The sequence below is a fragment of the Anabas testudineus genome, chromosome 10 (genome assembly GCF_900324465.2).
Source record: "Anabas testudineus chromosome 10, fAnaTes1.2, whole genome shotgun sequence".
Classification (NCBI taxonomy): domain Eukaryota; kingdom Metazoa; phylum Chordata; class Actinopteri; order Anabantiformes; family Anabantidae; genus Anabas; species Anabas testudineus.
In genome coordinates, this window is record NC_046619.1 from 17,386,085 (window position 1) to 17,407,164 (window position 21,080).

Consider the following 21,080-nt stretch of genomic DNA (forward strand, 5'->3'; position numbering starts at 1 on the left):
AGCTAGATAACAAAAAATAAGCAAATAAACCCAAATGTTAACTTGGAAAAAATGCGTTCGGTTACATTAAATCAAAAACACTTGAGCAGCAGCAGTTACAAATAAACAGATTTAGATTTTTAGTCTGTGTTGGTGCCTTCTCTACTTTCCTAAACGCTCACTCTTGGTGTGAGGTCCCCGCAGTTCTAAATCTCATATAAAACCTGCTGCCTATAAAAATAAAATAAATAAATTCAAAAATCATTTTGGACGACAATGCAAACGACTATAATAAAATGACGTCTCAAGTTGCTCCAGTGGCATCAGTGAGTGAAAGGAGCGCTGTTCGTCTGCCAGACCTGGTGGCTAAATGGAAGCTGATCCAAACCTTTAACAGAGACATGTCGAGGTAATATTTTAAAGTTTGGATTGCAGCACCAGGAAATACCTGAGAGAGGTACACCTTGAAGGAATCAAATTTAGCAATCCACAGAAATGGTTGGAAAACTTCAGCCAAAGAACTCGGGCTTTCCGTAACCCCTCTTTATGTTTTCTGGATCCTGTAAGTTCAGGTGCAGCGATTAAAGCCTCATAACGTGTTAATGATGGTGAAATATTTCATTCTGAGTTTGTCAGTTTTATCCTCCATTAGCAGGCAGGAATGTCCTCTCTTCTTCCACACTGTGCAGTGGTTGGTCAATGTCTTTGACTATTTACACGTTACAGACAGCACATTCATTTAAGACACTGAGAAGATAACGTTTGAGACATAATATGGGTGAAAAAAGTAAAGTATATTCTGCTCTGTGTAATATTTTATCTGTTCATAAACAAAGATTTTAGCCATCAAAAGTGCTATGTTATGAGAAAAAGATGCAGGTTGGATTTTCTTTAAGATGCACAAAGGGTTTCCTGGAACAACAGATCTTTGAAAACTATTGTGCACATTTATTCTAAGCGTTCAATGAGTTCATTTAACATAAAGCTAAAATTTGGGAGATACGTTTGAGAAAATGAAAATAAACAGCAATTTGCTAAGTGGCTTAATTTGCTTCTAGGGCAGTGATTACTTCTATTGCAAAAAAAGAATCAATTTCACTCAAAAGATGGACAAAAGTTTCAGGTTTTAGTATAAAAATGTTGAAATGCTTCATTTACATTCACACAATAAATGCTAAATGAATGCAAAAATATACCTTGAACCTAAAGTAAGAAGCTAAATTCAATTATATTTTCTAGAACCAGTAAAAAATAGAAAGTTTCAGTTCTTTTATATTTATGAAACAAATGCATTTGACAGGTTTCCAACACCAGAATTATGTGATACACAGCTGACTCTAAAACTATACAAATAACTGGATTACCTCCTTGACAAAAAAGTACTTTGTCTGCAGCGGCTGTCGTTGAAAATACATCATGAAGAACATTCAGTTTATACAAACATGTTTGTGTTCGGTCATGTTTTCTGTCAGTGACTAATGCTGATGTTATTTCAGTGGAGAGTTACAAAAAGCAAACATCCCTTATCTTAACAGTATAAAGTATAAAAACTAAAAAAAAAAAAAAGTATTTTATTTCATTCACAGAATGAATATTCAGTAATAAAATTCACAAAGAACACTGCAAACGCTTCACAGTGATTCCTACATACACGTGTTTAAAATTACACAGATAATTTGAATGTAACAGTGGCGTCTGAGAGTGAAACACATCTGGACTATGATGGACTGACGGCTAATTTCTATTCAGCCTCTTTATCTCAAAGCACAACTCAGCTGCACATTAAGCCTCTGAAATGCTCTGGTTCACTGGGCATTACTGAATAAACGGAGTAATGATGACGTCTGATCTAAACCATATGGGCAGAGCGCGGTAGAAGGTATTCTGGGGGATTCCTGCACAGATCCTCAGGTTTACACTCAACCATCAGAGGAGAGGGTCTAATACTATCCAGAGCTTTTCAATCTCTACAGTCAATGAAGCAGAAACAGCTTTACGTGCTACAGACCCCCGACAACAAAACCGACTTGAATATAGAGTGCAGGACAAGCTCTGCTGGGGCAAACGGGGCAAACGGGGCCACCGCTGTCAGAGGTTTTAGCGTTTGGCTCTCTTGGAAGGGGGCTCCTCTGATTTCTGTCCTCCCCGCGTTCGAACCGCAGGAGGGCTGGCCTCCCGTTTACGGCCCCCCTTCGCCGCTGCAGCCTGGCCCCTCGTCCCGCTGCAGGAGGGAAACAAGGAGCTAGCGTCAGTCAGTTTGTCTAAAGTGTCATATTAAGTGCTGTAAAAATATTCCTTTGTTAATTCAAGAGTTATTTGTGAAAAGTGTCGCAATAACCAGCACAAGCACCAAGACTGAGGTTTGGCACGTTCACGAAACCTCCTGGTTAGAAATAACAGTGAAGGAGGCAGATTTCTAAAACACTCATTTAAGACTTTTGTTACTGGAATTTAGTTTAAAAATGTTCAATAAACAAAATGAAGGAGTTTTTCTGGCACAATCTAATGTAAAACTACAAATTAGCAGAATTACAAGAACAAAACAAAACAGTAGATAACTTGTGTTAACTGATGAAAAACAACTAAACTCAGCAAAATAAACCATCAACACCTCTTCTTTAATAGGAAATTAAGAAGTGGAGATTTGGATATGCTGTTCTTTAAGTGGAGGGGATTTCTAAATCAGACAGTTTAGGTCAAAACGGGTACATGAGGATTATTATTTCCTATGAGTATTTAATGACAGGCTGAGTTTCAAACTAGTCAAATTTACAAAAATAAATTAAAAGATAGAAGAGATGGAGTAAGAAAAATTATCAAATTGGCTGCTCTGTATTAAAGAAATGGAGATTTAACCATTTAACACCCTGATTTATTTTCCCCATTTCTCCCGTTTAATGATTTTCCATTTTCTCTTTCTTCTGTGAGTAAATAAAATTCCTTCAGCACGATACATGTGGAGACTTCCCCCTAATGGCATTTTTAAAATTATATTCTTAATATTTACGAGTTACAAAAGACAAACAAAAAGATTAATCAATTATAAAAAACAATTTTTTTGTATCCACTGAGTAAAACCACCTTGAAAAACATTGATGAATTAAGCATATTGTACTAGAGTAGAATTTTTAAATATAGGAGTGTACATTCAGGGCATAGTATTATTTATGGGTAAATATTTACACCGCCTATTTAAAATGTAGTAAATTATATGATGATTATCAGGATTTACAGACAATCTAAGCTACTGTTGATTTATTCAGAAATTACACACAAAAGCACTTTAAGTACACAAAGCGAGTGTAGTCTTCCAGCTCAAATACTTCTCCCCACTTATTTTAGATTATTTAGTTGTGTAATTGCAGATGTTTGTTTACCTTCCTTTAGAGCAGCTTAGGCCGTACAAAATGATTTATTAATTTTTATTTTGAGAGCTAATAACTCAAAAACATCCTGAAATTACGGGAAAACCTTCAGCAAAATGTTCTCTTTCACAGAGCAACGAGCTTGCAGTCGGTTTTTGGTCGGATGCCCCTTTAAGCTCATTTGTTATTCTGAACCTCAATGAGACAAACTCACCGCGTGCCAGCTGCGGTCTCCTCTTTACCGCTCTGTCGACTTGCCCGGGTGGATGGTTTACTTGGCTTGTTTCTGAGAAGCAGTAAAAACAAATATGAAACAACAGTTGTTTCTTTAGTACTAAATCTTCGCAGCTTTCGTTTAATACGATGTGACAGTGACGATGCCTTCTGGGTGCAAATATTCAGCACTCAGACAATGAGAGGCTCATTCATCACCACTGGTTTTAGATGGCCGTTTATGGTGCCGTGTTTGCACAAGTGGTTGTCTGGTGCTCTTGGCAGGTGCTCTGGGAATTTGTTGTGTTTTCAAATATTAATTGATTATTCATAATTACTGGCTTGTGCTGAATTTTTAATGTATATCCTGTTAACAAGCAACCACACATATAGCTTAACTGTATTCAGCCCTGACATCGCAGTACATTCTGTATAATGCTGTAACTGTTTAAATTACCTTTCAGCCTCCAGACGAGATGCCGACCGTGTGGTTGCTCTGGTCGCAGTTCCTTTTTCTTCCTCCTCTTTCTCTCCATCCTCCTCCTCCTCCTCATTCTGCTCATCTTCTTTTTCTTCTGCCTTTTTGTCTTTTTTATCTACAAGACAGATGATACATGTTCAATTATTTGATTCTCCTCAGTCTCTTACTGGAGGAGTGACCTTTGTTTTTTTAATCTGACACCATGTTAAAATGCTTTTTCGACCATTTTAACTACATTTAATTCAAGCTACGTTTTCTTACCAGAATCCTCTGTGGCTCCTGCCGCTCCTGCTGCTGCCTTTGAGGGCCGTCCCCTCCGAACATTTCTATTTGGAGTTGTCTCTTGGTCCTCCTGCTGTTGCTCCTCCTTATTCTAAGATCATAATATAATGAAACTAAATAAATAAAACAGCACTGAGTAACAAAGCACTACTGAAGTTTGAAAAGGAAAAGGTAAGAGAATTAAGGCAACATCGGTGGATGAATGATGTAATATTTCAAAACACACCGACTGGCATATTTCTGATAAAAACGTTCAAAGCCAACACACATTATCTAGTTTCTTCTCGCTGCAGCTCTCTTCTTTGACCTCTTCTTGTCCCCCCGATGGGCTCACCGACAAGGAACCACCTGGAAGTGTAAGACAGAGACTTTTATCAAGGAGCAACTCATTCTTCTCCTAAATCAAAGTAAGTCATGTTTTGCCTCTAAAATAAGTAACCAGGCCAAGAATAATGTGTCGGAGATATGCAACGACCTCTGCCATGATTTCACACTTATATAAATGATCTTTGCCTTGAGTATGTGTGTGTGTGTGTTTTCTTACTGCTATCTTTTTGTTCCAGTTGACTGTCAACTTCCTTCACCTCCTTTTCAGTCTCAGTTTCCTTTAGAAAAACATTGGAAGACAGAATTAAGACATAAATAACGAGCAGAATAAAAGAAAAATCGAAGGAAGACTTGAACAGGATGTAAACAAAAATTCTCACCCCCACAGAGTCCTCCATTTCTTCTGACCTCTTTCTTTTTAATGCTGGTTCACCTGCAATAGAACGCAAAATGAATTCCATCATTTCTTTTACAAGAAGCCTTCTTCATTCATTTTACATGACAGCAGAATTAAACAACAACAACAAACACCACGGTGCTTTGACATTAGCTGTTAACACACAGCCCCACACACAAGTACTCTCAGTCATTTAAAGGAAAAAGAAATAACAAATAACGAAAAGCAACTGCACACACACACATATTGTAGGACTTAAATTAAAATCAAACGTACATGAGTCAGCTGTGTCTTCAGGCTCAGAGCTTCCTGCAGCTTCAGTGTCCTTTAGAACAGGAGTCGGCAGATTGACCTGACTTTCCTGTCGTACACTTGTCTCTGATGCATTTTCCTCTTCGGTTCTCTTTAACAAAAAAACAAACAAACAAAAAAAGTACAATATATTGTCGTCAGCTGACAACGATACAATTTCAAAATAAGCAATAATAATAAAATGGTACTTATGATACTATTAAGTCCACCTCAAACTTTTCTTAACATACCTCTTCTTTCTCTTCTGGCTCCTCTGATGAGGTTTTATCAGCACTCTCCTCATGTTTATTTTCATCTTTGTTCTGATTATCTGCAGCTAAAAACAAAATATTAGACATCACATAAAGTGGACAATTATTATAACGTAATTAGTGTAACGTACAATAAAGTTAATTTCTTTACTCTTTGTAATAAAATCTATGCATCGAAAAACTTTTTTTTTATCACTTTTTTTAAATAACGTTAACAGTGCAGCAGTGTTGTAATGGTTTATCAAAGTGAAATACAAATGTATTCTCCAACATTCACACAGTTTATACTGAAAATTACAATTAATTTTACTTTTTTTTTTTTTATGTTTCAGATTGTGGTTGAATTTGTAGATTTGTCTGCTGTACAACAGTTTAGCAGTCCTGACAGCAGAATGATAATACGATTCTTAATAGTAAATAATCCATCATTACTACATGTTACAGCTGGCAACTCACAAAATCTTCAGCAATGATCATTTACAGGCTGATTCAACCAGTTTACCAGCAGTGGCCTCTTTGGCTGCAGCACCTGAACGTCTTCCCCTTCGGCTTGGAGTCTCGTCCACTTTCTCAGGTTGGTCCTTCTCTGCCTCCTCTGTCGTTCTGGATGATCGCCCTCTGCGTGGTGTTTTGACTTCAGCAACCTTTGTCTGCTCAGTTTCCTGTAGATAAAAAGTCCACATGCAATATAACGTGGATTTGCATTGCTTGTAAAATAAAAGCATGTATCTGAACTCATTGACCGAGCACACGTTTTACCTCTACATGGAAATTCTGTGATATAGCTGATATGACAAAAACGTATTTACCTCGGCAGACGGCTGCTCATTACTTTCCTTTTCATCTCCCTCATCACCTGGAGGATTCAGAAATATATAAATCACCACATTAAATTGTTAAGACTCTGCTCTGGCTTGAAAAGGGTTGTGTTATGTATTGACATATTATAAATCTTGTAAATCTAACAAACATGGACACAGCTTTTAACCACTAAACATGTAGGTGTGGTTATTACCAGATTCTTTTACTGGTGCAACTTTCTGAGTGGACAGCTTTCGTTTCCGTCTTCCTCTTCCCTCTGTCTTTTCTTGCTGCAAAGCAAAAGAAGTGTTATCACAGGATGTACAGTAACAGCTAATGAATTTTGTAAAGGACAGTTACCTTTTCTGACAGCTCTGACCCCTTCTCATCTTCCTGACTGTCTGTGCTGGAGGCGTTACCTAAAAAAATAATAACAAAAGACTGAATTGAAAGGGGAACTAGTGACCAGTGGAGGAATAAGACCAAACTAAACATGAAAATCAGTTTCATCTTCCTGAGGTCGGACTAACTGATAAATACATCCCCAAGAGAGGAGCACAAAAATTGAAAGACTAAATTTCAGCCTCTGAAAACATTGTCTGACAAGAACAGTTGAAGGAAATTATTTTATTTATCATTTCTTTAAAATAAAATCACAACTCACTGATTTGTTTCACTAATTTGGGTTCACTTTCAGGTTCACCTTCTGTGATCTCCTCAGTCTTGTCTGGAACATTTGTTTCCATCTGAACAAAATTCATAAGATTAGAAAGTAACCAGGAGAGACGGAGCAAATCAAACTGAAGCGACCAGCGACTGAACATGACTAAAGCACACTTACAGTTTGTGGATCACTCGTCTCTGCTGCAACATTTTCTCCCTCCTCTGGCTTACTCTCAGCTTCACCTAGTGGTGAAAAGAATTAGGGTTGGAAACGTTGCCTGTTACAGCTTTTGCTGAATTAACACACACACAGTATTTAGACAGATTTTAACAACCATCTTTGTAAAAGGAAAACACTCACTGTTAACTATGTCCATGATAGCTGCTCCACCCTCCTCCTCTATCACATCCTCTGCCTATTGTTTAAGAAAAGTCTTTTATTATAGCATGAATGTTTAACGTAAAGAGTTCAGATGTGTAAATCATTAATGGTGCATCACCTTGGGGGTCGTCTTTGTGTCTGAAACATCTGGCTCCATTTGCTCTAAAGTGTGACAAATAAGTAATAATTTAACATTCAGCCAAATTAAACCTTCTTGTTCTTCTCAACAAAAACGTTTCCAAGCACTCACCTTGTTTACTCTGCATTTCTGTGGACATTTCTGAGACTTGTTCAGAGGTACTGGAGACTACAGATGTCTTGTCCTCAGCGGTTCCTCCGACGTCTTCTTGTTCACATACAGCAGCATCAGCAGCTAAAAAAAAATTATATTAACATTTTTATAATAAAAGTAAATGAGCATAATGAGGTTGTTGTACAGGCAGTGCCTGGTCTATAAAAGTGTATTTCATTAAACAACAAACTTTACATTATAAATCATAAAAATAATAGCTACAAAGATCAAAATGTGAAGATTTAACTAGAATTTCAGGTGAAATAGAAGATAAGACGTTTTACCTTCTGTCTCAGCTGCTGGTGGTGATGGTTCATCTTTTGGCTGTGTGTCAGGAGTAATTTCTTCCTTTTTGGCTTCATCCTCCTTCAAAGAATCCTGGCATTCATTTGAGGTAGTGTTATCCTCCTACACAGAAGACAGAAGAACAAAAGAATAACACTTTTAGTTGTTAGTATCAAGGAAATTTGGGACAGTTGGAAAAATCCACAGTGTAAAACAAACTTATTAAAATAGGAGCACAAGTCCTTACGTGTGAAGACAGCATCTCAGAGGTGTCAGTCTTTGAAGTGTCCAGTTCTCTCTCCAAGTTTTCTGATTCATCTTTAAAGAGATAAATATTTAGCTCTTTAACCGTGGAAACATTCTGACCTTCATAGGTAGCCAAAAATAAATGTTTGTGTGTTCTGTTACCTGCAGTGTTTGGTTTGTCCTCAACAAGCTCAGCACTTGGTGAATCTTGTGCAGCTGGTAAAGGCTCAGTGGCTATGAACTCAGTTTCAGCAGGTGCTTGCACATCCTTAGCTGGATGCTGGTCTTCTTCAGCTGCAGGTGTTTCCATCGGTTGTTGAGTGACTTCATTCACAGCTGATTCGTCTCTTGTGTCGCAAATAATTAGGTTGGTGGACACTGTGCTGTCAGGGTCCATGGAGAGCAGAGTCAGCGCTGCTTCTTTCATCTTCATATCAGCTTCCTGAAGCACCATCTCTGTGTTTACATCCTCTCGAAGGCTCTCAGGTGGCAGTTGTGCCTCTGCTGAGGTACAAACATCCATAAGAGTCAGCAGAGCATCGGCCTCAGCAGGCACAGCTGGTATCTCACTGAGTCGTGACTCTGTTTCGCCTTCAGGTGGCTCCGGGGTGATGTCGCTCAAAGCATCGCAGGTATCGTCTGAGAACGAGGTGGTGACAGTCGTGGTGACGGGATCAGAATCTGTGCTTGTGTCCTGAAGAAGAGGCTGTTTCTTAGGTGGCTCTTCTGTCTCAAGACTCAGAGAGGACACTGAAGACTTGGACGATTTATCAGACTTTTCCAGTTTTTCTTCTCTAGGTTCTTTCTTCTCTTCTTGACTGTCCTCTTTCTTTTCTGTGATTTTATCCTTCTTCTCTAGTTTTTTCTTGGCACTCTTAATTTCTGATTTCTCATGTGAAGGTTCTTCTGAGACTTTGCGTTGTTCTTTTGCACCTCCATCTTTTTTCTTCTCCTTTGTCATCTCAGGTTTACTGATAGATGCACCACCTGCACTTTTGACTTCTGAACTTTGAACTTTCTTATCGGCCTTTGATAACAATGAAGTCTTTGTTTCCTCTTTGGATTTTGATTTAGATTTTTCCACAGTTTTTCCCTTTTCTGTTGGTTTAACCCTTTTTGGATCTTTGTCTGTTTCTGAGGTGGGCTTGATTGATTTCTGGCTGTCCTGATCTGTCTTTGTCTTCTCTTTCTCAATGTCCTTGTCCGTTTTAGATTTGGGCTTTTCGCCTTGCCTGTCCTCAGAGTGACTCTTTGACCTTTTCAGGACTTCTTTGGAGTGTTTATCTTTCTTCTTACTGCTGTCAGACCCAGGCTCCATATCAGACCGATCCTCAGAGGAACCAGCTGAATCAGGGCGCTGCAGCTGTTTAAAATCACTTTTAGCTGAGGTTTTTTCTCCTTTCGATTTTTCTTTTTCTTTGCATTTATCTTTATCTTTTTCCCTAATTTTGTCCTTTTCTTTCTCCTTGTCCTTCTCTGCTTTAACAGCCTCTGTGGATGGAGTTTTTACCCTCTTGGCATCTTTAGTACCCTCTTCTGCAACACTTTCAGACACAGACATCTTTCCTTCTCTTGCATTTCCTGTCATTTTCTTTTCACTTTTAATCTTGAGCTTCTTTTCACCTTTTTCTTCGGATGACACTTTAACACCTTCTTTCTGTTGACATTCGTCTGTCTGGTGTTCAGATGTCTTCTCCTGCTTTTGTTTAGGTTTGGCACGTTCATCAGACAGACTGCGTTCTTTCTCTTTGCGTTCCTTAATATGAAATTCTTTGCGAGACAGACGGTCAAATTTTCCAACTGATCGTTGTTTGAGAGCTTCTTGCGAACCTTGTTCCAACTCCAGGATGAAGGAGTGCGTCCTCCCTTTGTCACAGAGCTTTTTTGTTTCACTTGAATCTTCTGAGATACTGCCAATCGTCCTTCTGTGCCTTTCTTCAGATGATGCAGATTCTGACAGATGTCTGATTAATTTTGGCTGGGGAGTCTTTAAGTTGGTCGACTTCAGCTCCTAATTTTAAAACAGCAAAATGCAGCTTGTTACAATTCATGAAACTAAGGAAAGGCCATTGCCTATGGTAAAATCTGTTAGCTCTGTTGGTAGCTTTCACATACCACTTTCTTGGAGCCCTCTCCGCCTGTATCTCCTTTCTTCTTGCTCGAAGCATTGCCTTCTTTCCTGAAAGGTGAAAGTAATGCTTTACAATACTGCACATTGCAGAAATATTTTGAAATTTGTCTTTCAAAGCAGCTAAATTTGTTTCTGAGCATTTGATTGCATACCTGGAATCTAGTTTCCTCTTCCTGCTGAGAGCCATTTTTTTCTCCAAAACTTTCCTTTCTTTGCGAGCCTCTTTAGCTCTGGGACCCTCCAATCCAGCAGAGTTTCCACTCTTTTGTTTTTTATCTGTACAGAAAATTAAATTATGGCAAAGAGAATGTGTTTATTTTTTAAATAGTGATAATGGTAATGCACAGTACAACTAAACAAACTCTACATCTCTGACACATTCTGTGACATAAAGTGGAAGAGAACATTAAGGCATATTCAAGTTCGTCATAAAAAGACCTAGTGAAACTCCTTCCCAAAAATGAGCTGAGGAGAGAAACAAATTAGTGGGGATACGATGACAGCCTATTTGACAGAAATACCTTGTTCTTCAGCCTGAGCTGCTTTCTGTTTCCGCTTTTCTTCCATCCGCTCCCTGTTCTGCTGTCTCTTGAGCAGCCTTTCTTCTTTATCCTTTTGCCTAAAAGAACACAGGTGAGGACAGAGAAATACAGTAAGAAACAAAGAACCCAACCACAATAAAAAGGTTCTGAAAGTGTTTAAGTGAAACATTTCATACTTTTAGTTCTTTTTTGCCACACTGTTCTGCTAATTACAAATGAATATCAACACAACTCACCGCAGATCTCCGACGTTCTTCCACTGTGATTTCATCATCTGAGTCGCTATAGTAACGGGAGTAGAGGAAGGGTTTGTGAACGTAGGCTTTCCTGCGAGGTTTGCATTCTTTGTCTTCTTCTCCTGTGTCTCCACTGGCATGTTTCTTTTCAGCCCTCTCACCTTGGTCTGGCAAAAGGAAAACAGACACAAAGCATTAAATTACAACACGCATGTTTATAATCTACAGTTTAAAATGTGCTAAAAAAAATAGAGTCATGCTGGAGTAGTAAGTTGAGACCATCTGATGGAAGTTCTCCTTCCTCGGAGGAGTCAGACAGCAGTTCCTCATCTTCGCTTTCCCCTTCGAATGATGACAGGTCACTGGTGTGGACAGAGCTCACTGTGATGTCACTCAAGCCTTCCAGGTCAGAGTCCTCCAAAGAGTATTCTGCAGGGAAAAGACACAGCACATTATAAACCTTTCGTACTCTTACTCTAGTTGACATTTACTGTTTAAAAACATGAGACAACAATGAATACTATCTTACTATTAATGATAATCATTATTGACTCTTGAATTAAAAATACCAAAAGGAAGTACAGCAGCTCACCTTCCTTTATCCTCTCTCTGGCTTTCTGCTTGGCCTGACTTGTGGATTTAAGTTGGTCATCATCCTGCTTTTCCTCTGACGGTTTTCCAAGAATTTTGCCTGCAGCCTTTTCTTTCTCCTCTTCTTTCTGCTCTTGAGCTCCTACCTCCTCTTCCACCTTCACCTCTATTAATTCCTCCTTTCCTAGGTCCATCTGTTCCTGAGTGTCCTCTGTCTTGACCTCTAACATCTGGGGCTCTGACGTCATCTTTGCTTCCTCTGCCTCTTCTTGGTGGCTGTCTCCTTCCTCAATAACAACCATGTCCTGCTCGCTTTCCTCCACAAGCTCCATGGGTTCATCTGAAAGTTGCCCTTTCCATGCTTTCTCCGTTTCTGAGCTGGCCCTAACACTAGCTTCCTGGTTGAGAGAAGTTATGGTGTCCAGAATGGACATGGCGTCGCTGGCTGCAGTGGTACTTGGAGCAGACGATGATGCTGGGAAGATATAAACACATAAAGAGATCTGTTAACTGTGTCAGTATAAGTCAGACACTTGCCAAAGAGGATGTGTTTTAATTGCCACAGACTGGTCTTTAAGTCACACAAATATCCTGTTATTATTATGTGTTTCAAACTATGCACTGGTGTTTGTAATGCTTAATCCAATTCCCAGTGTCATGTAAGCCTTCTAGTTTTACTTTTCCCCACATTCTGCAGTTGGTAGGGGAAATCAATACAATTATTAAAACATAAAAACATGAACTATTTATTCCTGCTGAGCCTAAATAAATGCTATTTATAGTCAATACATTTCTGTTGTCAGTCAGCCTTGTGAAAACAAACTCCTAACAGACAGGCAGATGACTGTCCTGTGCAAAGAGGGTCAATAGTTACAATTAGAATGACAAAGAGTAAACATTTAAATATTGTACACATAGTTAATAAAGACATGAAATATTGTGTACCTTGCTCAGGAATGCTGCTGTCTGGTTTCGACTCTGTTGAGGGGAGTGGGGCTGGTGGCTCCTCAGAGTAGCTGCCAGGTGACAGAAATTCACGGACCACTCTTTCCACTTGTGGCCTGAAGATGTGGTTGATTTTGGGATCCACCACCTGGGCCACAATCCTGTCCACTCCCTGCTCCAGCATACCAGATCTAAGAGGAACAGTTTGGTTAACTCTGACTAAAACACATGAAAAATTACTGCATTATTTCTAATGTTGGACTATTAGTGTAAGCACTTATTGAGAACAGAAGTGGAAAAGACATGCTTATCTCACTTACTGCAGCACAAGCTGCCTGATGTTGTTTCTCAGCTGGTTTTTGTTCAAATGAGGGCTCCATGTGTGATTAGAGAGATGATTAGAGACAAAGTTGTCCACTCTTTGTTTCAGGTTCAAGTAGGCTGGCTGAAGGAGAAAAAGGAAATGATAACAGTTCAGATGTTATTGTTGGTGACTGTTACTGTAAGAACAGAACTTGTGTAAGTGTAAGTGTAAACATAAAAACAACAATCAGACTTTAATCACCTTTAAAATACAACAATCAACCAATCTTGCATTGTCCTTCAACATTAACATTGGCCTTTTGTTTTTTTAACAATGAAAAAATGGTCAACAGTCTGTCTGGAAATCAGTACTTTATATCAATATATAAACTTTGCAGTTAACCAGCGTAATAGAGACTCAGATATTAGTTTATGCACAGCCTGTTGTGTTTTTATTTTTCTTAATTGGGTTTAGCTTAATTCATCTTTCATTCATGTAAATGGGCTTGATCTCCAACAAAACAAAAGCACTACTTATTCCTGTTTGGTAAAAACCTTGTGCCTTGAGCCTTCAAGGAACTATTGAGGTTAGGGATGAATCATACAGACAGGACAGAGATGCCACAAACCATGAAGAGACGGATTAACGCATTGCTGATTTTCCCTGATGTGATTTTAGTTAGGTTTACTGCTTTTGCTGTAAGCTATTAGAAATGAATGCAACTTTATCTCCTGGACAGTAAATGTAGAACTATTACTACTATACGCTATTATTTCTCTACAACGTGGGCGGAAGCTTATTATCTAACCCTGCAATAAAATAATTAACTGATATTTAGGATGTGTTTCCAGCTGAGCTGCAACATTAGCTTTAGCTAGTTTAGTTAGCCAGTTAGCCAACGGGGCACCAATGCTTTCAACGTTTTTTAGACTAACAAATTGTACTATTTTAGATACCTGCATGCGTTAAACATCGCATTATCGGCACCACAACGTAAAACTGTGACACTCATTTAGAAAAACATTACTAAAATATGAGGAGGCTGTCAACCGTTACCTTTGTATCAACGTCTGCCAGACAGTCCCTCCTGAACTGGTCGAAGAGTCCCTGTGTTTTTAAATGGTTGACGATCATTGAGACCAGCTGTGGGTCTCCCGGTGGTAAACCAGCCATGTCTCGATGCAGCTGGCTTCTATTCTAGTAATTATAAGTGATAATATTAATAAAACATCTGATAATATCCGTCCTGAACGAACCAGCTGTCTGTTTGGGTTGGTGAAGTTCGAAGCAGACTTGAACCGGAAGATGAAATGACGCCACAGCTTCAACTGAACCGGAATTGCTTAGTAACGAGAGGTTTCTTCTACCAAAATAAAAGTTGCGGAAATAAATACATTTGAGCAGGGCAGAATTGTTGCTAATGTGTAAGATAACTTAATGAGACATAAAATTTTAAATCTAGATGTAACCTAAAGACAAAACACGACGTTTAAAGACACTGATTCCGGGAAAAACAACAGGTAAAAGACACTGAATTTGTTTGTTCGGCGTGCCTATGAGGCTGAAGTTAGCTTCTGATTCGTCATTAAGGGGTCCGGATAGGCTCACAATCTTTCTGTCTTTAAACAAAAGTCAGACATAGATTATTACAAAACGTTTAAATCCAAACTGAGTTTTCAGTTCCTACATACACAACTAATCATTCAAGACTGACTTGAAAAATAGTGAACATTTTCCCTATTCTGGATAACTGCAGAAGTAATTTAAATTACATGTATTATTTCTTACAAACCTGTATTTCAAACAGCAGCAAACGTCTATATGACATTTATTTAGCATGTTATCACATTTAGAATAAAGGTATAACAGAAATAAATCTGTTATTTTATTTCAAGCAGCCTTGGTGTCAAGATTCTGGTTTTAGCGGTTTGAATTGACTAAAAGCAACATAATCTTTGTATTCTGTTTTATAGAACAGATATTTCTTAAACCTAAGTATGTCGTTAATATAATCCAGATAAGACACATTCAATTATTTTCAGAACAATATAAATTGAAACAGTTTTAAATGGTTAGTCCACTTGTAAATTATATTAAAATCAAATTTCTTTCCTGGTATGTTGTTGCCTGACTGGAGAATGGGGGAATGAGGCGAAATTTTCTTCCTTGCCTTCATAAAAGTCTTTAATTTGGACCACTAATAAAAAAACAAACAATATTTTTACAACAGTATCTAAGCTTCTGTCCCGTTAACTGACCAATTAGAAACTAACTTCACCGTCGTCACATGCGCTTTCACTTAAATAGCTGAAATTCCGTCTGTGTGTTTAGAGTCTCTTTAGTCGCACCTCGGTTAAACAGCGTAAATAAAGACAACACAAACTCTAACAGAGAAGAAATCATTGGAATAATAATTAAACTTCTTATGTTTACAAAACTATTGGCAGCGGTGGGATTCGAACCCACGCCCCCGAAGAGACTGGAGCCTTAATCCAGCGCCTTAGACCGCTCGGCCACGCTACCGTGAAGACCCACAGGGGCCTGATCTGTTTTCATTCTGTGCACTATGTTTATATTTAGCGAAAAATCCTCACAGGTAATAATTCTAATTAGTGATAATTGACATCATCACTAATGTCGATACTACAATCAGCCTGTTCTCATCACACTCTACATTCTGTACACTTTGTTTTTGACCTACCCTTTGACCTGTGCCACAGCCCCTTCAATAAATTCCTTCTTTTAAGTCGATCATTTCTTTTTAAACTTTCCCTCACTGGTGTACAAACTGGATACCTCAGTATCTATCATTAAGCTGCCTCACAAACAGCATCCACAGTAGTTTAACTGTTGAAACAACTTTATAAATAGTTAAAAAAAACTGAATATTACCCTTATGAAAAGGTTGATTTATTGCAGGGCACAGGCATCTTAAACGTATTAGAAACCTAACCTGATGTATTATACCCTTTACATAATTACTCATAAGATGGTCCAAGAATCCTTTCATAATATTTATTAGAAATTTGAAGTATAGGTCGAGGGCAAATTAAACATGCTTTCAACACTAACCCTCAAAACACATCATCTTACACGATTTGAGAATATACTCATCTGGAGGCAGTCTAACAGTAGTACTTTGGTGTCAACACCGACAGATACAGAAATCCAAAACAGAGCTGTGTCCATTGAATATAAAAGATTCAGAAAAGAAGAGACAATAAAATAGCACAAACACCTCTAGACAAAAAAAGAAGAATACTAGACATAGATAATGACGTCACACTGTACAATATAAAAGTGGGTATGCCCAACATAAAATGTGCCAGAATAATGGCAGTTTGAAGCCCATGGCAGTGAACCCAAAACATTCTGGCCCAGAGTCCTGTGTGACAGATAAAACACTCCTCAGAACAAGGTAAGTTGGCTGGTTCAGGATTTCTTGACAGGGTAGGTGGGTGGCAGGAGTCGGTGAGAGTTGGCACGCACCCACGGGTGGTCGATGACACTCTGTAGTGAGAGGCGATCAATGGGGCTGTGGCGAAGCAGCTTGGAGATCAGGTCACGTGCACCGTCTGAGACGCATCTGGGGAACTGCAGATCCACCTGCAAACATCAAGATGGTTATTTACTCTTTGAATCTGTACAATAACTCAGTTATTGTCACAGTCATATTCAATAAAAGACAATAACTTGGTTTACAAAACAGCAGTACATGTTGCATTTTGCAAAACCGACCTTTGTAATTCTTTTGTATGTTTCTGAATGGCTGGCAGTTTCAAAAGGTGGGTTTCCAACTAAGCATTCATAGCACAGGACCCCGATGCACCACAGGTCCACCTTCTCGCTGTGGGTGTGTCCTTCAATCATCTCTGGAGGGAGGTAGTCCAGTGTTCCACACATAGTGCGACGTCTAAATAATGTTATTTTAAATAAAAAAAATAAAAAAGTTGAGTTGAGTAGGGTTGGCAGAGTTGCAGCAACATGAAGAGTTATGCTTCAGTACACAGCAGGACAGACCTACGTCTAACAGGGCACAGTGATGAGCCAACCATGTGTTTCCTCACCTTAGAGAAGGCGCATGGACAGACCAACCAAAATCAGCAATTTTCAGCTCTCCTCTGTAGCCCAACAGCAGATTCTCTGGTTTGATGTCACGATGAATCACTTTCTTCTCGTGGCAGTACAATAAAGCATCAGATATCTCCTCCATGTACTGTAGAGAGGTTAACAGTTAGCACCAAATAACAGCTACATTTTAATACAAAACACAGGCAGGGTGTAAGATAACCAACTCCAGTGGGAATACTGCGCATGAGATGGCTTGGATTTGTAAAATACCAATTACTAAACATAGTTTAGCTCTTACTGTGGCAGTACGCTGGTCATCAAATCTTCCACATCTCTGTAGTTCCTTGTACATTTCACCACGTGGGGCGTACTCAAGCACCAAGAACACTCTCTTGCGGTCATGAAAATAATTGTAGAAGCGTAGGATGTTGGGGTGCCTGAGATAAAAAAAAGTAAAGAATAGTTTGAGGTATGCTGTTGTTGACAGGAACCAAGCAAAAAACAACAGCATAGGTAGCAGCTTGTGAAGCACCTCTTTTCTGAACTTTATATTAGCTTAATAGATAAACGGAATAAAAGCAGACAGTAGAACATCCCTAGCCTCAGGAAATGTATGTACGTAGGAATATTTTGTCTCTATGGTAGTAGTAGCCTTATTGATGAGAAAAGGAAAGTAACTTGGCATGGGTTACTTTGCATGGTGATTATAAATGTAGCATCACTCTTAAAACAAAGTTTCCTTTTACAAAAAGGTGTGATAATTCAAATACTTCAAATAATGTGGTGGGTTTTAATTTGTGTCAATTACTGTGATCATATGAGAGATTTAAATAAATCAGCAACATATAATATTCTTCAGCATCTCTGTGCCAGAAACAGCTAGAAACAAGAACACACAACAAACAGTTTTGCAGGTTACTTACTTGAGATGAGCCTGAATCTCAATCTCTCTCCTCAGTTGATGCTCCACACCCTCCTTCTCCATCTGTGATTTGAACAGCACCTTCAGCGCTACAATGGCTTGCAGCTTCTTCACCCTTGCAAGGTAGACGTTGCCAAACTTGCCCTTCCCCAGTGGTCGACCGATGTCAAAGTCATCAATGGTAATTTTCCTGATAATCAATACAAAGAGGCAATCACATAAATGTGTCTTACTGTTAAAAAAACTGAACTGAAACCTAATACACACTATGAAGAGGTGCTAGTGACTATACTTACTTTGATGCTGAGGTTGAGGATGCAACACATTCTCTCCCAGGGCCTAAGAATTGAACATACATTCAGTACTGTAGCAATACCCAGAGGTTCAAATGGTGTCTGTGGGTGAGTAGGGTAAGGTAAGGTACCTGTGATAGCATTTTTGTCCGTCTCTGCTCGTGGCTTCACCTGAACACGCTGTGGGCCTGCCATCATGCTAGGGGTTGCAAACTAATATTCAGACAAACACATTAATTCAGTTGACTATTAGCAATGAAGTTCACATGGTTATCTCAATCAACTCAGTTTTATGGCAGCAATCAAACCCTTGATACAATAGTACAACTACAAATAATCCACAATTACATTTTGTTTAATCAAATGCTTCACATTGGAGAAATTCAACAGAAGAAACTAGATGTATTTTTACAACTAATACTACTCACCGGTCTTAAGAAACCCCTAGGCTCATAATTTTCCTTATTCTGTAAAGAAATAAATACACAGCTCTCATTAACATGCAGTATATCTGAGCTATGAGTCATTTTGGATTTTTTTTTAGGGTCAGGGATGTAAATGGCAGTTTGGTCTTGTCCAATTCCCACTTTCATATTAATTTCTCCACTGTGCACAGTACTGTTGTGCATTACACCAAACAGGTGATCATTTTCAAATGGCCTTATGCGAAACAAAATAGGCTTTGAATAGGTAACATCTTATTACCTCGACATCTGGTAATGTTAGTTTAAATAAATTCTGTTTTATTTGTATAACTGTTTCTGAATAACAACAGACGTCATCTCAAAGCACTTTACAGTGTTTAAGACCTTACAAAATATAACTGTATATTGAAAACCCAACAAATCCACTTAAGCAACCACAGGGCACAGATAACTATATCTTTCATGCGCTTCCTAAAAACAGTCACGGACCTTTTGTGTTTCTTTTCTTGTGTTTAGTGTTTTTCACTGACGTTAGGCCCCTTATGGTAACAATAACGTTAAAAACTTTGCATCAGTTCGGGACTATGCACCCACTGAAATCGTATAACAATCAGCTACATGAGTTGATCGACCTTAAATAAAACATTCTCACGTGTATCTTTGACACATATATACTTATTCTGATTGTAATTACTGTTAGCGTTAACTCAAGCGGAGGTGCTAGCATGTTAGCTATGTAAGTTCGCTAGCTAACAAAACGTTAGCTAACTTGGCTAGCGCAAAGTTGATCAACGTTTAGCGCCCTCCGAATGTATGTGAACGTATTTAAATGTTCCCAAGTCGTAATAAGTTATCAGATAACAAAATGCTGCATTACCTGCATTGTGGTGAATCGTAGTGCTAACTTTCTAGCGTGTAACTAAATACGAGTCTGTCTATTTTGAAACTCGTCGGCCGCCAACGTTTTCAAAAAGCCGCTTTACACGAACGCGATTGGTCGGTGTGCTGCGCACAGAAGGCTCCGATTGGTCAGAAGTGGTTTGAGAGGACGCGAATGATTGGTCAACACTGACTGGGCTCTGACGTCACTCGTCTTCATTTCCTGCTCTGATGTTGACGTAGTTTCCACCAGATTTCAACTAAATTTACATTTACAATTTAAATTCCTTTATTAAAACTGAATAATAAAATATATCTAATAATTTAATGTCATTATTATTTCTTATTGTGGTATTAGTGGTAATGGTGGTGGTGCCAGTAGTAGTTGATGTGGAAAATCTTATAGATCTAATGATTCCTCCTCCCAACTACTAGTCCACAAAAACCTGGTGTTTCTTTTGTGAGATCTTAATTATTGACATCTAGGACAGCAACTAACAGTTGTTAGAATTACCAGACAACGTGTCAAATAAACATACAATTAATAAAGTTATTAAAAAAAGAAGAGCAGATTATTATCACCATAGATAATCCAGAATGTATTTTATCATTACTCTGCTCTATGTTTATTGATTTGCTTTTTGCATTTATGGAGCAAAAACTAAATACGTCGGCCAATAAAACAGATTCTGATGGTAGATGCAATGACATGATATACTAATAAGTTTCACAACAGCTTAACATTATTAAATATACTGTATCACTTTCTTCCATTTAAAAGCAGTATGTAGTTTATAAGTGCAGAACCACTGTATTTCATTAAATGTCAGTGTAACAGCAAAACAAAGATCTTTGTTTATAAGTCAAAAGACAAAAACAAGTGATGCTACGGGATTTATTTGGTCAAAATAGATTTATTCAAAATGTTTCTCATTCATAATTTCTAACTATCTTTTAAATGTATGATACAAATTATATCAGGAACACGCATATTCAACATTTCTCTCCTTTACTCAATCAAACACACATTTACTGTTAACTTCTCTTTTTTCATAATTTCTAAACAGCATATAAGGATTAAAAAAAAAAAAAAATACAGGGACCTGGGACATGGCAATGATTAAGTTTGAACATTTATGCTGTTTGTCTGTAACACCAAAACCACAACTGCTAGTAGCAGACATTTTTGTGAATATGTACCCTGTTGAAAAACAGAGAACGAACAGGAAACAGGTGGATTGTTGCCAGCAGTATGTTTCAGTTCTCTGCCTTTGTAACTGACACCTGCTTATGTCTTCACTGTCTAGCAATATCAGTGACATGAGTACACTAAAAAATCTCTATTTTTTGCATGTGTGCTTTGCTGATTGGTGAAGACACTAGATAGCTATGCTGACACTATTTACTGTGAGACCTCACAAAACTCACACATTTTTCCAAGCAGTTTATAATATGGTAGCTCCAC

At 38.3% G+C, this 21,080-nt stretch overlaps 2 protein-coding genes and 1 non-coding gene across 3 annotated transcripts; all 3 read right to left on the reverse strand.

Annotated features, from left to right (window-relative positions):
* Nucleotides 1-1,092: 1,092 nt before the first annotated feature.
* bod1l1 (biorientation of chromosomes in cell division 1-like 1) lies at nucleotides 1,093-11,918 on the reverse strand. Its single transcript, XM_026358097.1, has 27 exons — nucleotides 11,778-11,918; nucleotides 11,465-11,614; nucleotides 11,186-11,352; nucleotides 10,929-11,026; nucleotides 10,560-10,683; nucleotides 10,392-10,455; nucleotides 8,439-10,287; nucleotides 8,278-8,348; nucleotides 8,030-8,153; nucleotides 7,704-7,826; nucleotides 7,572-7,615; nucleotides 7,433-7,487; nucleotides 7,250-7,314; nucleotides 7,073-7,154; nucleotides 6,769-6,827; nucleotides 6,623-6,698; nucleotides 6,417-6,463; nucleotides 6,110-6,269; nucleotides 5,587-5,672; nucleotides 5,321-5,447; nucleotides 5,028-5,080; nucleotides 4,865-4,925; nucleotides 4,589-4,668; nucleotides 4,300-4,411; nucleotides 4,015-4,153; nucleotides 3,559-3,630; nucleotides 1,093-2,200 (listed from the first exon to the last, which is right to left on the reverse strand). The coding sequence occupies exons 2-27, from the start codon at nucleotides 11,513-11,515 to the stop codon at nucleotides 2,077-2,079; spliced, it is 4,113 nt and encodes a 1,370-aa protein (XP_026213882.1). The 5' UTR covers nucleotides 11,516-11,614; nucleotides 11,778-11,918; the 3' UTR covers nucleotides 1,093-2,076.
* A 3,548-nt stretch (nucleotides 11,919-15,466) lies between these two features.
* Nucleotides 15,467-15,548, reverse strand: trnal-aag. The gene has a single exon. It is a non-coding gene; the product is annotated as a tRNA-Leu (tRNA).
* Nucleotides 15,549-16,001: 453 nt separating this feature from the next.
* On the reverse strand, nucleotides 16,002-19,706 carry aurkb (aurora kinase B). Its single transcript, XM_026357133.1, has 9 exons — nucleotides 19,614-19,706; nucleotides 18,740-18,778; nucleotides 18,443-18,524; nucleotides 18,315-18,357; nucleotides 18,020-18,208; nucleotides 17,395-17,533; nucleotides 17,093-17,241; nucleotides 16,764-16,938; nucleotides 16,002-16,631 (listed from the first exon to the last, which is right to left on the reverse strand). Exons 1-9 carry the CDS (start codon nucleotides 19,617-19,619, stop codon nucleotides 16,458-16,460), a joined length of 996 nt encoding a protein of 331 aa, XP_026212918.1. The 5' UTR covers nucleotides 19,620-19,706; the 3' UTR covers nucleotides 16,002-16,457.
* Nucleotides 19,707-21,080: the final 1,374 nt, after the last annotated feature.

Bases quoted from the DNA above. Each gene is read 5' to 3' on its own strand.
- bod1l1 (XM_026358097.1), bottom strand. From the start codon at position 11,515: ATGAGGAACTGCTGTCTGACTCCTCCGAGGAAGGAGAACTTCCATCAG. The intron at 8,154-8,277 runs GTAAGGACTTGT...TCTTCTGTGTAG, and splicing joins CTGAGATGCTGTCTTCACAC to GAGGATAACACTACCTCAAA. The intron at 5,081-5,320 runs GTACGTTTGATT...GTTCTATTGCAG, and splicing joins TGAAGACACAGCTGACTCAT to GTGAACCAGCATTAAAAAGA.
- aurkb (XM_026357133.1), bottom strand. The intron at 18,209-18,314 runs GTAAGTATAGTC...ATTGATTATCAG, and splicing joins TCCTCAACCTCAGCATCAAA to GAAAATTACCATTGATGACT. The intron at 16,939-17,092 runs GTGAGGAAACAC...AACATTATTTAG, and splicing joins GTCCATGCGCCTTCTCTAAG to ACGTCGCACTATGTGTGGAA.